Source organism: Watersipora subatra, chromosome 7, assembly GCF_963576615.1.
Source record: "Watersipora subatra chromosome 7, tzWatSuba1.1, whole genome shotgun sequence".
NCBI classification, from domain to species: domain Eukaryota; kingdom Metazoa; phylum Bryozoa; class Gymnolaemata; order Cheilostomatida; family Watersiporidae; genus Watersipora; species Watersipora subatra.
Window position 1 is genome coordinate 55,688,319 of NC_088714.1, and position 14,039 is coordinate 55,702,357.

The following is a 14,039-nucleotide window of genomic DNA, read 5'->3' on the forward strand; positions in this document are numbered from 1 at the left end:
ATATTAAATAATATATATAATTGGTTTTGTGTACAAATGTGAAGAAATTATTGCAATGTATTTAAAAACTTTTCAAGTCCACACAAACGATAAAATAAATTTTTACTTTATTTATCAATATTTTATAATATTGAGCATGGATTGCTCAAACATTGACAAACATCGTTTTTATTCCGTGACACCAACATATTACATTCACCATTGTATGTTTTAGTTTATGAACTTTCTGTTACTACAACCTTCAATTCACTATCCCAACTCTTTAGCAATACTATTACATTACCATATTTTAAAATCCTTTGTTCAACTCACCCTGTAAATCCCGGTTTCTATGTTTTCATTTTTGTTTTGGCATGTAAATAAAAACATTATTCTGTTGATTACTAATGCAAATAAAAAGGGATGTGTATACTAATATTTTTGTTTCAGACATTTCTGCAAAGCTCTCAGCTACTTGGCAATACAGCATCATCTTTATGATCTCACGAGCCTCTACTGCTGGGAGAAGGGATTTTTCTATTCAAATCATTTCAAGTGCACCGATCTCACTCGGCATACTTCAGGTGCTTTTAAAATGTGGAAAAGGCGTGTCAGTAGCCTGTCATCGTGTCTTGAGAACAATGATACCGTAATCCTTTAACTTGGAAAGTTAAAAGAATTTGCATAAAGGCTTAAAAGTGGGAATAATATTTAAAAGCTTTGCCAAATAATCTGTCAATCCCTAACCATGGCAAGTGGCACATTCTACTATGTCAAGAAATTTTTATTACAAACTCTGAAAATATGTTTTCAATGTCAATAACAGCACCGTGATGCTTGATAAGGTTTTAGCTGTCATGGACAGGAGTCTCCTAGCATGAATCTAATTAGGGGTTAACCCATGGAGGTGAATACACTGGAGATATGATTGCACTCAAATGCATATAATATTCATTATATACGTGTTCACCTCTGCAACTGGTGTGCGATTTTTAAGTGCTCAGTTTGCAAGAGGCTAAAGACCTTGTAAAGGGTGTCAAAATAGTCTCAGGGTCAGCAGAACTATCTTAAAGATGAAAATAAACAAAATTTTAGTAAATTTTATCAGAAAGTTTGGGTATTTTTCTATCATTTGCGATTGTTTTTGTTGTTTGAGGTTATCTACCTGCCAGAATGTTTCAAGATAAAAATCAACAAAATTTGTTCGTGATTAAAACACTCAGAGCGAGTGAAAGTTCGATTATGAAATTTATAGCTGCAAAGAGACTGACAGAATAGAGATGGGTAACACTGTAACTTGAATGCAATAGTTGATATCAACTATCGAAATGATACCAACTAGCGACGTCATTTTGCACAGATGTTTTTTGAGCATTTTAAGCGCTATCAAGTTTTGTTGATTTTAATCTTGAAGCGTCCTAATGGCCATGTCACTTCAAACATCAAAAACATTCGCAAATAATAAAAAAATGTTGATACTTTCTGATGAAATTACTAAAATTTTGTGCCAGTTCATCTTTAATACGTATCTGAAAAATATCAGCTGAGGTTGCTGCCACCTAAAGTTCAGCATAATTGAAGATGACTATAGCTTGTTGCTAAACTGCAAGGCTATACCATGCTAGCAAGGTGGATATGATGTCTGAGTCACACTTCTTTAGTTACACTTCAAACTGAACCTGTATTTGCATGTTTTTGTCTTTTTGTTTTTGCCAATATAAATACTGAACATTTTTGGCATAATTGGTTTCAACATCTCACTTCCTTCCAGTGAGTTGAGGCTGCTAAAACTATGGTTGTAGCCTACTTTTGATGGCAAATTTACGATCAGCTCGATTATATATGAAGCAAATATTGGAACAGATCTATTTTTTTCAAGTCGAGATTCGGCCGATGTTTTTACCTTATATGTACAACCTACACACCATGCACAAGTACCGTTCAAGTGATAAACAGCTGTGTACCTGATGGCTGTTTCTCTGATGATATGCATTGACGCAATAAACTGAGAATGAGGTTGGCTGTTGCTCCGGAGCTAAGGCTATCAGCTTCTTGCGCTTGCATGCTACCTTTTCGTCTTTAGCAGTACCCGTCACGCAGTACATGGTGAAGTGGTTAACACAGAGTTGGATTTCATGTTTGTCTGTGGAAACATTCAATATGTAGGTCTGTACTACTCACTAAGAGTTAGCTGCTGTGCCCAGATATAAGTTAGTGGAAACAATTCTATACAAATATATCAAATGCACAATCAAATAAGATGTTCAATATTTGAATCAAAGATATTCAGCAAAAATATAACCCTAAATAAAAGTTTTATTATACATCTTTGTGAATTATACATAATAATTGTACATTAATGTAAATATCAGTGTTAATAAATTAATAAATAAATTAATCCATCCTACTTTGTGTTTCAGACCCAGCGAAATGGAATTTTCGCAAAACTAAAACTAATTTTTTACAGTATGAGCCATAACTTTAACAGCAGAGATGCTGTTTTAATTTTTGTGACTACAATGCATCTTAGAATATGTATACATGCATACTTATATCATAAATTACCTATACAGTTCTGAAATCTGTAAGGGGTCAATGTGAAAGGAGCAGCGATGCGTAAATGTGGTGTGAATCTAAGAGATAAAGTTAACGCTAACTATTCTTGAGCCAATAATTCCCGGGATAGCAAAACGATGGAAAGTGCTTATTGCAAGTTTTCTTTGGATCAAAGAGGAGGGATGGTCAAATACCAACCAATAGTTAAAAAGATTTTTTTATCGCTGACATCAACCAACTGGTTACTAGGGGATTTTCATACCAATAGACCGTGTACTCTAGATTCCTTAAGGACAATACTGACAGTTTATTGCTATAGGCAATAGAGCAAAGCCTCGATAGCTGAAGCCACGCCGTAGGAGAGATTACTCAATATGAATACAGTAAAATATTCATTGTTACTATAACTTGCCATCAGCCATGACCACTTTCTAAAGAAACGCGATATTTTCTAATATTTGACACTAGTAAAAACTATGTCTTTATCCTTCTTCAGCAACTCAAAAAACTAAAAGTTAAAGCTTCATTGTTTTAGCAAATACCAACTTTTATTATAGCTCTTAAAATTACTTATACTTAAAAATCTTTACAAATAAAATGCTATATTTGACTATAGCTAACATTGAAAACTACTTGTTAGCAAGACAGAAATGTTAAAGTGTGCCGTAGAAATTGCTGCCAGATTGAGATCAAAGGTGCGTCAGCAGCATCACTTACATATTTCACAAAAGATGCCATGCTCACCTATCAGAACACAAGTTATAATCAGGTCTCTAGTCGACTTATCTTTAAAGTGTCTGGAGACGGAACAACCAAGTCGTAAAAAGGCAAATAGCCTAATCGCCCTTTAAAATTGTTGATCTCGAATCGATGCCGAGTTATATTTCCAAGTGTATTTAACAAAAATGATGTTAGGATTTAAAAATGAGTTTTTTTGCAGGAACGTCATTCACTTTTCTCTGCCACTCAGTTTGCTTCTTCGTAATTGCCAGTGTTTCAATTTTTACAAGAATCAAAACATGCAAATTTCAGAAATTTTTCACAATAATAACTTTTCCATATTTTAATTTACCACAAAACATAATTTAGAGTTGTCTCCCTTAGTCTGTGTTTTAGTGAATGTTCAAATGCTGCTGACCGCACACAGTTAGTGCTGCCTATGCACTACTTTGTGAAAGTGTATGAAATGAAAAATGTCTTTATTGTATTTTTAAGACAGCAAAACATTGGAGTCTTTTCTTGTGGTTTTTTTACAATATTTAAATACACTTAATAAAAGTACAAATAAAAACAGTGTGAACTTTGTCGACTTTTGAACTGTTGCTATTGCACTTTAATCCTGATAAACATTAGCATATAATAGCGTTAAATTCCTTAACAATGTATACTTGAGCCATTAGGTTTGACAGAAACTCACCCCCTAATTGTTTGGCTGACAGAATCGAATGAATATTAGTCTTTCATAATAAAAATCTTTCAAAATTTTTTGATAAAAGCAAATGACATCATTGCTCATTGAATTAAGTGTTGGTCATAATTAGCCAACAATCAGCTATATAGCGCTGACTATAGCGATTACTTTCTGTCAGTGGCTTTGCTACTTCTAATGAGTTGAGTAAATAATTCAACAAGGAAACTTGTATTACTAAAATGAAGTTGTCTGTGCTTGAAACATGAAGATTTTAGTGCCTTAGTCATACCTCCACCAAACCACACAACATGCTGATTTTTCTACACAAAGACCCAAACATAGTTCAACTCTCACCTCACAGTTTTTATTTGAAATGATTTAATTGCATGAAATCAAGATGCCACTGTGATACAAATGCGACATTTTGAGTTCTGATTACGAATCTTATGCTAGTATAGCTATGCCATACCAGCATCTACCAAATACATGTAAGTATGGTTCATAGAAATAATAGGACCAACTGGAAGAATAAGGAACTCGTGTACCCACAACAGGAGCAATCATGTACGATGTGCTTAGAGAGTAAGTACTTAGTTTAATTTTTAGGGACAACTTTCTTCCGGTGTCTAATCTTTGAGTTGGGCCGTTTTAATTTTATGCGTTTTAATGGCAGCAACAGTTTTATGTAAACAACCTAAATTAGAAGTTTTAAATGCACTGTTACAATCACATATCATGAAATTTACAAATTGTTATGTTTATCTATCTTTCATTTTATCAGCTGTTTGTTACTGCAAAGTAAATACTTATGTTTTGAGCACTTCCTATAAAATGGACAATATCAGCCGGTGTCAAATAGTTAGGTGGTTGCACTTCTTTAGGTATCCCAGAGAGGCAGCCAATAGGAAAGCATATATGGATAATATCAGCCAATAGGAAAGCATATATGGATAAAAACTAAAAAAACTTTAACTAACAACTTCTTCAACTATCAAATACTCTCTACCCAAAGTGGATACAGCTAGTTTGCTAGTACAGCCTGTAGCTATCAAAGTTTCTTGATCTGTTTTCTTAAAGTTTGATGCGGGGATGTTGGCAATGAGTAGGGAGGAGGGGGAATTGTCCCCCTTTCCATTAGTTGGGCCTGAGGCAGAAGACAAGAAGTGAGACAAGAGATGGTTGTGACCCGCAGCAACTATTTTCTTTGAATGTACACCAATATTCAGTAGTTAAGTCTTTGAATGTACACCAATATTCAGTAGTTAAGTCTTTCACTACCAAATTAATTTCTTAAATTATGTAATTCTGTAAATTATCTCTAAAATTACGCATTCTTTAAAATGTAATTAATTGTGTTTTATCACATAAAAATTACTAACAAAATTAGGTATTCTGTAGAACCTAATATTCGACACGGGTGTATCTAAAATGTGATAGCTTTTGAACCGCATGGTCTATAAAAAATATTTGTACTCCAAATTAATCAGCATAATTTTTACATCAGCTGATCTCATGAAAAACACCTCAAATGCGTTGCAGAATGGGAATGAACACTTTTTCAGTCATTTTCGGAATGACCGTGAGCATGTACGAGTCTGACGACTTATTAATATTATTATAGTCTACGGCATTATTATTACTGATAAAAATATAAATAATTGCTCTTAGTAGTACTACTGTTCAATATAAATCACCCAAAGTTCACATACCCAAAACTGGTATAAATTCGTGGCTGTAATGAGTCTAGTACGACTGGTCATTGTTACGAAGAAATTGCAACAAAAAGAAGCTTTTGCAAAGTGAAACTCAGGAGGGTTATAAACATATAAACAGATAACTGTTTCCTTTCATTTAAGTACATTTATGACAGGTTAATTTATTACCTATTCACTAATTAGAAATGATTTGTAAGAAACCTGCTAAGGCCTCATCATGCAGCTCTCGGCCATAAAGAAATGCTTTGCCGAGCCGAACTACACGGCTCATCCCCAGTGGTTTCACTCTCTTCTATTCATTCCCAAGGGCCAGTCTGAGATGTTATAAAACGCACCTTTTCCACTGAATTACACATTACTAAAAAACTACCCCTTATTACGTCATCACCATGGATTAATTGCCCCATTTTTTGGCCCATGACTATTCCTTGTGTGGAACTCAATGAGACAGGTTTGGCCCCCAACCACTGCACTAAGCTAAAAAATATACTCTTTTTTTATGAAAACACTCCAGAATGCCTGGCCTCCAAAGAAACAACGGCCAAAACGTGCTTTTTTTGCCGAGCCCTTGGAGGTGAAAGTTGAGAGTGAAACCCCAAGGGGCTGGTCGTAGCGAAAGAGTTAAGGATATCGTGGACAGATAACTTACAACCAATTTGTTATTTTACTGATAAATTAAAGTTTTATTTTATAGATACTTTTTTATCAGAATAGCATCTGTGTAAAGTCTAAAAGAATAAGACACAGGCTAGAAAGTAAATTAAAAATGTTTTGGAAGTTGGAATCAAAAATATACTGTAACTAACTCACTTATCAACCGAGACTCATAGCCACCAATCTGTAAGACTTTCCAGTCTGTCTCGGGTGACTCGACATCCGTCTCGCTAGCCAAAATGTTTATCTTCCAGCTATCTTGTATTTGCGCGGCGCAGTGAGGAAGGGTGAGGGTCACAGGCTGTTTAAATTCTGTGCCACTCGGCTGACAGAATATAACAGGTGTCAGTAAAGCCTCCTCCTCTGAGAGCTACAAAATCAAAAAACTTATTAAGAAAACGCTATGCGTCTGATTAACTAGTTTGACATGCTTCTAAAATATAGCTAAAAACAACTTTTTTATTCAAAACTAGCAGTAAACTTGGAAATGCCTGGATTTATTATTTCCAATCAGATAGTCTGCATGTTGGTGTTCAAGAGGCTGGTCTTCAGTAACCTGATGGAATTTTAAATTCAAATATTTTAGCGACCTGGCGTAAGGCACAGAGAATATGCATGTGAAGTTTGGAATTTTCCAAACTTTTCCGAAATTTTCTAAGGAAAAAAAATTTGTAAACACAAAGTGTTTACACAAAATAAAAGACATGCGCAATGACAAAGAGGAACTTATTTATAGTACATAGATTATTCAGTACACAAAATCTTTTAAAACTGCTATCAGATACATTTAATTTTATTTAAATTATTGGTACTAAAAACCTGTAAATTTTCCAAAAAAAGGTCACCTCAGAAGGTAAGACTGACTCGCACTATGAAAGCATGATAGTACAAGCGACTCATCTACAACAGTCTTATACGTACCTGTGGAAGATGTTTAGGGTCAAAGGTAACACCAAGTATAACCTCGACCTTCTCATGAAGAGCATGAGGAGGTATGGTGAGCTGGACTCCGCTAGACAAAACCATTTCCCCTCCTGATTGTCCAATCACTGCAGACTTGCAGCTGGTGTAGGTAGAGCATCCCACCAGGCTTCCAATGTCGCTCACTAAAATATGGAAGGTTGTTGAGCTTTCATGGCTAGTAGAATAGGCAGCTTCTATGAGTATCTGTATACTCCCTGTTTACTCCAAAAATTAAAGAGCGCCTACTGCCAGCATATCTTGTCAGCATATGCCATCAACATACATCGCCAGCATATGCCATCAGCATATACCGTCAGCATATACCGTCAGCATATACCGTCAGCATATACCGTCAGCATATACCGTCAGCATATAGTGTCAGGTATACTGTCAGCATAGACTGTCAACATATACTGCCAGCATATACTGTCATCAGCATTTACTGTCAGCATATACAAAAAACTGGCAGAGAAGCAAACAGCGTCCGAAAAGTATAAGTAGCAATATAAAATTGGTTCATAGTTTTCAGTAATTTATTAATACCAAAAAGTGCAATAACTATTGTGTTTTAAAAATAAAATTGTTTTTTAGTCATGAATCACAATTCATAGGCAAAAAATAAGAAAGTCACATGATCAAAAACCTCAGCATATAATGGATGTCTAAAGATTTTCTATATGTAAGGGGTACTCTATATGGCTACACATGATGTATTGGGATAACAATCATGAACTCTTCATAGTTTTAGAATAAATATATTAGTTTCACCTTGACTAGAGTACACCTTGGTGAACAATAACTGAGATGGGCCCAAATCTTTATGAATATTTTAATGTTTTTAGGCTACGACATGACAACTGAACACTTCCCTTCATAACAAAGCGTTTGGTTTGTAATGAAAATTTTATTGGGTTCGTTCACGGATCATTGATGGAGTAAGTACCGTTTCAAATGCATATTGCTGTAAGGGGTAATTAGAAGCCAACTCCAAGGATACAGATAAGTACAGGACTACCATTAAGATACTCGTGTCTGGCTGGTAGTCACTTGACACTGAGTATGTGTTACTCAAAACAACTACTAGTTCCTGCCGCATTTACATCCTTGTTGAGCGGCACTTCCTTATTCAACTAAAAACATTCATTTAGTTCCCTGTTGCTCTCTTTAGCATTGGAGCTGCAACTAATGATTAAATCGAATAGATTTACCAGATGTGCTATATATAGCTTATTTTAGCAGCTGTGATGCAGTGGCTAGGGTGCTGACTCGTGGTCAGTAGGTCGGTAGTTGAAGTCACGCAGGAACCATTAGTGGTATCTGGAAGGGCATCAACCACAAGTGCTATGTTATGTCAGTCCAAAGTATGTAGACCCGTAAAAAAGCTCCAGGTAACTTTCTCTGAGAGGTAGGTATTTACTATAATCAATTTGAGTTTTTTTAGATTGAGCTAACTTTGCAGGAACAAACAAATACAATATGCATTCAGTTACTTTTTGTTTGCTAATGACTGTCACAGGAAACTTGTCACGTAATTTCGCATTTTAGTTTTGAATTACAGAAATGGGTTTGTCATTATAAGGGCGTCAGTAATTCCAAGGTCAAGCTTGATTAATTTTCTTTAACCCCGCAAGCACTTTATTATCCAAAGTGGCAGCGTAAGCTATTCCCGGAAACAGTTGTCTTCATCCTTTAGTTGAACACATTTCAAAGACCTGATAGTTATTCCTTCTGCTCATTCTTAAGTTTGGTTAAATTCCTGCATGTGATTTTTTCCTTCATAACTCTTCATGGACTGAAAATATTTGCAATAAAACTGACGTCAGCTTGCACCTTGGTCAATTGAGATTTAGTGTGAGTTCCCTCACACTGGCAGGAATAGTGTTAGGTACTAATGCTATCGACAGGACAGTAACTCCTATTCCATTATAAGTATTTTATAAGAAGTATTCTTTATAGGAATTGATGCGCTGATATATTTGATAAAACTTTGGATGTCAAACATCCAGGATTTTGTTCCTAATGCTATTGCTTGCGTGTTGCTTGTGTAGTGCTTGTGTATTGCTTGTGTATTGCTTGTGTATTGCTTGTGTATTGCTTGTGTAATGCTTGTGCATTGCTTGTATATTGCTTGTGTAATGCTTGTGCATTGCTTGTGTATTGCTTGTGTATTGCTTGTGTATTGCTTGTGTATTGCTTGTGTATTGCTTGCGTGTCATTGGCTAACACGAGACCTTTGGCTTTTTAAAAAACAAAGGAAGAGATAATCTGCCACAATTAATTTTTCATTTAATAAAGTTAAAAATAGTCTTGACCTATTAACTTCTATAGACAGCTTGGGCTGGTATTATTATAAATAGGAACTATAAATAGGAACTTCATGCCAAACGTTGTAAAGAAAACTTCACTGAGGTTTTTTGCTTTTTCAGTCCATTCAACATGAGCATCAGATACCCTCTAGACAGCAACAGCTAGTTTGACTTATAAATATAATAATAGTTAATAGAGTTATTTAATAGAGTTATTTAATAGAGTTAATAAAGTTCTATAGCTGCCAGTTGCAACTTTATCAGCAGTTCTCTTAAGCGGGCCTTCAAATTCTTTGCCCTACACATACCTGGAAGGCCTCAGTAACCATGACACAATTTAAAAACTCATTTATAAGCGTACACTTACATAGTTCTACGCGTATCTAAGTCTATGCGTGCCCATAAAAGTGGAGTTATCTTTTATATGTCAATTTTAGTAATAAATGACCGGTAATTACTTTGTTGAAGATATTTGTTTAAATCAAATAAAACTACCCTCAATTACTGAGGTCATGAGTAGACTAAATTCGTTTAAACTCGTAATTAATAAATTAATACAACTAACTAATGAATCTCACTCACTAAGTTATTTTCATGATATAGTAATTGAAGGTTAGCCGACAGCACAACTTTTATTGCATTAACAGCAGCAAATAACATTACAAATTAAGGTTTTAATAACATTTTGGTGTAATCTTGCTAAATACCACGTTTTATTAACATTTTTGAGTCATGTAAATGGGCAGAAAGGTTCTTTACAAAATACAGAAACAGACAGAAACAGCTGTGACACTATAAAGTTATTATATTAAAATTTAGAATATCTAAAAACGACTGCCTTACGTAACAGGCTGCATCATGAGTGTTTTTGTCTCCAAAACTGGTTTTATGTTTTTCTAACATCAAAATCACTATTGAAAAATGAAATACCATTATTATATTAGTGCAAATAGATATAATTTTAAGATGCTGTCAGTTAACCTTTAATACTATTATGTTCACTCACTGTAGAATAGCTGCAGTCAACTCATTGTATTGTGGTAATTACCTTTTAAGGCAACTTTTTATTAAAACATTCAAATTATAAAACAAATGTTCTTGTTAAATGGTTCAGAAATGTGAGCCGAGAGAATTCTATGTGAAAAGAATAAAAATGTTTTTGTATTTTAAAATTTCAGTCAAAAATCAAAAAGCAAGTTAATACACAAGTCTTCAACTTTCCTTTCTCACCATGACAACCATTTAAATAACTATTTTTTTAAGTAACTATTTAAATATCTTCTCCATAAAATAGGTTTAAAACAATTTTATAGATTAGAAGACAATAATTTACATCTAAGTAACTTATTGACTACTTTCAAATAAAGGCGTTAAAATTATGAAAGCAAGCTTTGTAGGAAAACACTTTTAAAGCTTTCGGAGGTGTTGAAAACAGTTAGGAACTTTACAATAAAAATCTTTTGTCTGGTTTTATTAGAAATTATTTGATCGATTTTTTTGAAATAGATAGCCTAAAGAGTTTTCCCTATAAATCTTCGCTGCTGAGATTCGTTATGATGTCAATATTTATATTATATTGATGATACTATCGATACACTAACTATGTGAGCTGCTTACACAAATGTCTTCCACTCACATTTAGACAATGGTTTGTCCTGTGGTCTGATATTCAGCTTCACTTTATTGCTCAGAGCTGAAAGTGTTTTCTTAACCTGGTTTCTTCGCTTGTGAGTGCCATTCATGTGGGCCGACTCGTACTCATCTCTCTTGTAGGCTTCATTCTCTGCACAAGATACAACAACAGAAATGATATTGCATTCATTTTATGGTATCAAGTACAGTAGGCGCTCCTATAACATATAAATTCCAGATAACTTACAAAATATCTGAGACATTTTTGCTTCCTACAACTTAAAACATTTCATATAACGTAAAGTGCCAAGTGTGGTGAGTTTTCCAATTCAATTTGAATGTTAGTTTATTTTGCCGCAATTGCAAGAGAAAAGACGCCTTCTGTATATCATTATATATAGCTTTCGTGCCATTCTAGTTCGTCGTTGTAAATCGTTAAATGTGTCAACAAAAAATCGAATAGGATAGCTGCGCAATTGTTCATAAATACAAAGGCCATGATTGGCTCAGGTGTTACAGCGTCGGTCTATCAGTCTTAATGTCACGAGTTGGAGTATTGCCAAAAAATTATCTTTATCCTAACCTTGACCTCTAGGATAGTGATAGGTAAAACTGCTTTTTATAGTAAAATATATTGTTTTTTGTCTTATTGTAGACGTACCAAATATTTGATATTAGTCATACTTTGCAGAGTAGACTTCGCTGTTCAGAAAAAATAAGCAAATCCTTGTAAATGAGCGTCGAAAATGTGCAGTCCCTATTAAGTTGTTGTATATTTACCGCAATCATGGTCTATAAAACCAGTGAGGTTGATCATAAAAAGGAGAAAGTTGTTTATGCAAATCAATAATTTTGTAGTTTCGGTACAGCTGACAAATTAAAAGAGTTGAGTGAATTTTTTCCTTCTTGCATGGCCAAAGAGGTGAGTTTGGAAAGATCTTGGAATGGATTAGGCAATTTACATGTATTTACTGTGCTTTTAACGTAAATTCCCTATAACGTAAACGTTCTTGGAATGGATTATTTATGTTATAGGAGCTCTACTGTATTCTCAGCCGAATCGGAAAATCAATTTTATTTGCTGAAATCTTTCTAGAATATCGTTTGCTAGTTATTAGTGGTAAATATGATGGTTATCTACAGTACTTGATGTTGTACCAAATCATTGTCATAAAATGATGCTCTGAACACGAACTACGAAAACAAGAAAATTCTCGAAAACGAAAAAACGCTAAATTTTCACAGACTTCGTGCATTTACAAGTTAATTTAGTGTCTGCACTGTTTACTACATAATCTACGCTCCGATTATCATGAGGCACATGTATTCGCAACTCTTAATCAACAAGTTTTTTCTACCATACTTCAAAGAGAAAAGAAATACAGATGTACCTAAAAATCATTAGAAGTAGAATAAATATTATATAATACTTTATAATTTGAGTTCAAGCAAAATAGTTTCCAAATTATGCCAAACAAAAATCGTAACAAATTAAGAAAAAAGGGCGACAGTCTGTCAATGAAATTAAATAAATAGTTTGACAAATAGTGCTTAAAATACCTTTATTTGTAAAGAGAATGAATATCAGGTGGAAGACTGCTAAAGCAGCTACTGTAGCAATGATATTATCAAATGCTGCTGTTGGCATGGAAAACTAGCTCAGTGTTTGTGAGAGCTCCAGCAGGTATATGTTACAGATGAGTGAAGGTTTATATGCCTGCACTAATCAGTGAACCAATGGTCTGTATTGCGTTTGCACCAGTCTTAAGGTCCGGCCACACGTAACGAATTATTCGTTCAATCTGACCGAATTCCCGAATTTCACAGAACTCACAGATTTATTCGGCCGAATATCACAGAATCGTCTGAGCTGTGCGTGCACACCAAATTCGTCAACGAAACGCTTTTAATTGGCTAACCAATTTTTTTAGCGAGCACGATTCTAGTAGCTTTGACAAGGGGTATAGTCCAAGACACGTACGACGACACACAATAAAAGTATTACCGCGATATGACTTTATACATACGATGCAACTGCCTATATGCGCTAGAGATAGCGACTGTTTTTGCGACGGAGCTTTTGCTGCATAAAAAGAAATTATTATTGAAAAAGAAACAATTTATAGCTTCTAAAACATCTAAAATAAAATACTGGATACACGATGAGTAGTTCCTGCCATGGTGAACCAACGAGAGAGAACCAACAATAGTCCATATATAGGCAGTTGTATCGTATGTATAAAGTCATATCGCGGTGATACTTTTATTGTGTGTCGTCGTACGTGTCTTGGACTATAGCACTTGTCAAAACTACTAGAATCGTGCTCGCTAAAAAAATTGGTTAGCCAATTAAAAGCGTTTCGTTGACGAATTCGGTGTGCACGCACAGCTCAGACGATTCTGGGATATTCGGCCGAATAAATCTGTGAGTTCTGTGAAATTCGTGAATTCGGTCAGATTGAACGAATAATTCGTTACGTGTGGCCGGACCTTTACAGTGACTAATACAAGCTTTACACTTGACACTCATAGTAGGTAGTTGTTGTGAGACACTTGTTGACAGTTAAAATTTTTTAACTGTCTGTATCGTGCATGATTCACGCCTATGCGCCTGGTCATAGGTCTGATGTCTGACAGTTTTACATGTGAACAACAATCATTAGGCCTATGAATCAGACTTGACTACAGCTTTTAAAACTTTAAAGTTGCACATCCAAAAGCCTTTTTTTCAAAACTGGTAGCTGCAAGGAGATTTGCCAACTATAAGACCTCTGGTGAAGCCTTAGTTCTGCTGTAATGGCAGCGAGACGTATAAATGACTCA

The 14,039-nt window shown here is 34.7% G+C and overlaps 1 protein-coding gene across 3 annotated transcripts in view; it reads right to left on the reverse strand.

Annotated features, from left to right (window-relative positions):
* Nucleotides 1-14,039, reverse strand: part of LOC137399277 (UNC5C-like protein) — a 46,582-nt gene that overhangs the window by 7,889 nt on the left and 24,654 nt on the right. For all 3 annotated transcript variants that reach the window (XM_068085310.1, XM_068085312.1, XM_068085311.1), the window contains exons 6-9: nucleotides 11,221-11,367; nucleotides 7,237-7,421; nucleotides 6,472-6,685; nucleotides 1,944-2,122 (exon numbers count right to left, since the gene is read on the reverse strand). In XM_068085310.1, the coding sequence (XP_067941411.1) occupies nucleotides 1,944-2,122; nucleotides 6,472-6,685; nucleotides 7,237-7,421; nucleotides 11,221-11,367 (725 nt within the window). The remainder of the gene's footprint in view (nucleotides 1-1,943; nucleotides 2,123-6,471; nucleotides 6,686-7,236; nucleotides 7,422-11,220; nucleotides 11,368-14,039) is intronic.